The sequence below is a fragment of the Echinococcus granulosus genome, assembly GCF_000524195.1.
Source record: "Echinococcus granulosus chromosome Unknown EG_S00215, whole genome shotgun sequence".
NCBI classification, from domain to species: Eukaryota; Metazoa; Platyhelminthes; class Cestoda; order Cyclophyllidea; family Taeniidae; genus Echinococcus; species Echinococcus granulosus.
Window position 1 is genome coordinate 7,068 of NW_020170595.1, and position 2,231 is coordinate 9,298.

General features: G+C 38.8%; 1 protein-coding gene across 1 annotated transcript; it reads left to right on the forward strand. All coding sequences in view use genetic code 11, as the record gives it.

Annotated features, from left to right (window-relative positions):
* Nucleotides 1-1,766: 1,766 nt before the first annotated feature.
* Nucleotides 1,767-2,150, forward strand: EGR_10385 (hypothetical protein; the record flags this gene model as incomplete). Its single annotated transcript, XM_024499634.1, has 2 exons — nt 1,767-1,801; nt 2,078-2,150. The coding sequence occupies 2 exons, from the start codon at nt 1,767-1,769 to the stop codon at nt 2,148-2,150; spliced, it is 108 nt and encodes a 35-aa protein (XP_024345941.1).
* Nucleotides 2,151-2,231: the final 81 nt, after the last annotated feature.

Consider the following 2,231-nt stretch of genomic DNA (forward strand, 5'->3'; position numbering starts at 1 on the left):
AATCCAATTGCATATAGATTCACTATTATCCCGTTTTTCGCTTTTGCGACTGTGTCTTGCATACTTTTTGGTCACCATGATATTGGTTTCTGTGTAAGATGCAATTTTTGTTCAATGTTCCGCCCTAATATGTATTTGTTAGAAACTCGCCGAACCAGAGACAATTAATTCGCAAATCTTACCTATCGGAATAAAGCCATTAGCTCATTTAATTACATTACCTTTAAGAACAGCATTTCATCGGATGCTATTAGGCACATAACGAAGAAGAAGTATTTAATTCCATTTACAACTCTCGATTACTGATAAGTCTTTGACACGGATGACCCATCAGTGTGCATGTATTTAGGCATACATAGTTGGATGAATGGACGGATGGACGGCTGGAGAAGTAAATGAATTAGGAAATGGATAAAAGACAGAAGGCTTACTAGGATTAGCAAGTTAAAGATTGACAACAATCGACTTTATCTCTTCAAATATTTCTACACATGTAGTTACATATTTTCACCAAATTCATGACATTTGTTAATTTCTCTACTCATTTGTCACCCCATCAGTTAAACTATTGGTCAATACTTGCCAAATACACACAAAAAATACTAATAAAAATTCATGCATGATTATACTTTTCACAAAAATTAGCCTGACTCAATTTATCTCCCACTTTCCATGTTATCCGGTTCTTAAGTTATATGACCTGCATAAAACGCAGCCGCACACGCTCATGGAATTGTTAAAGAAACCTCATCCATTTATTCCTACGGTAACATCGACACTACTGCAACCACCAATCCTATCACTGATAGCATTTCCTTGTCCATTTTACAGATAAGAATCTTTGCAACACAGTGTCATGCATACAAATGGAGTGGGATTTAGTTTAATACAACGAAACACTACTAAAAAAGAAGAAAACAAGCGCAGCAAAGAGGAATGAAGTGAAGGAATCCTAGGTGGAGAGAAGGAAAATATCATAAAGTGGACCAGCAGCTCCAGCATTCCGTGTCTGTCACCCATGCGTGCACTAGTGCGGATCGCACAGCAAAACGTCGGTGATCGCCCTAAAATCAGTTTTCGGAGTGATTTGGCTGCTAGTTTTAATTACTCCTCCAACTTTTTGCCCATTATTTTCATCGTCTCAAACAAACCATGGAGTCTTTTACTTTTATCATCTCCGGTACCCTCCTCAACAAGCCACATCAGCTTCTAAAATTCACTCATTGGTCTCTGCATGCCGTCATTCACCTATTCATCCAGCTATACATACTTTCGTAACTGATTACTTGTTAATTTCGCTTTTGATTTTTCTCACCCCTTACTTCTCTATCCCTTGATATTTTCTCTCTCTATAGTCTAATATTTTAGTCCTCAGTATTTTGAGGTATTTGAATGACATTGATGTAAATCGACTTTTACCACATACTATAGTGACATGACTGTGAGGAGAACGAGTGCAGACATGAAGCTAATTTCAGCTGCTGATAGATTGGTAGCTCTAGCGCTGTCTATCAATTAATATACTGGAAACTGAGAATTTCGGACCCAGCTATGCAAATGATGCAACTAAATACTCAATCTTAAATAATTAACTCGGCTAACATATTTATTATATACCACGTCCGCTGAAGAAGTATTGCTGTGGCCTTGATCATTGCTATGATGCTCCCTTTATCTCACTTTCCCTATACCAACTAAAAGGTTTTTATATCCTGCTTCCATTGTCCCATTCATTGATCTGCTAGCTTTGCTAACTTGCTACATCGATGTACAAGGAAATTAGAAATTCGACTGAGCGAAAGTCTGCTTCTCAGTCCTCATCATATATTTGTCCAACCTTCTGATTTTGCAAGAGATGTGAGGGTAGGGGACGGCGTCACAATTCTATGCTAGCCTTGTTGATTTAGGTTGGATGAAAAAATAAATTGTTTACAGCGTCAACCTCCCCTCATCCCTGGCTGCCTACGCTGCCTTCTTTTCCAGTAACCGCTTTCACTCACATCCTACAATTAACTCAGATTTCATTAGTGGGATCCAATAAAGTCAAAAAATTGTCCATCCTGCCTTCTATATTCAGACACGATGCTAGGGCACCTCAGGGAAGCTTTGTTTCACACATCAGTCCACCCATCGAGTCACAGCTGTTGTGATATGGTTCTCTTCAGCGAAGTGGTGATAAAGGCTATTCCATGCGGCATATGAGGGTTTTCAGTTGTTTTCTGCGAGTCGTT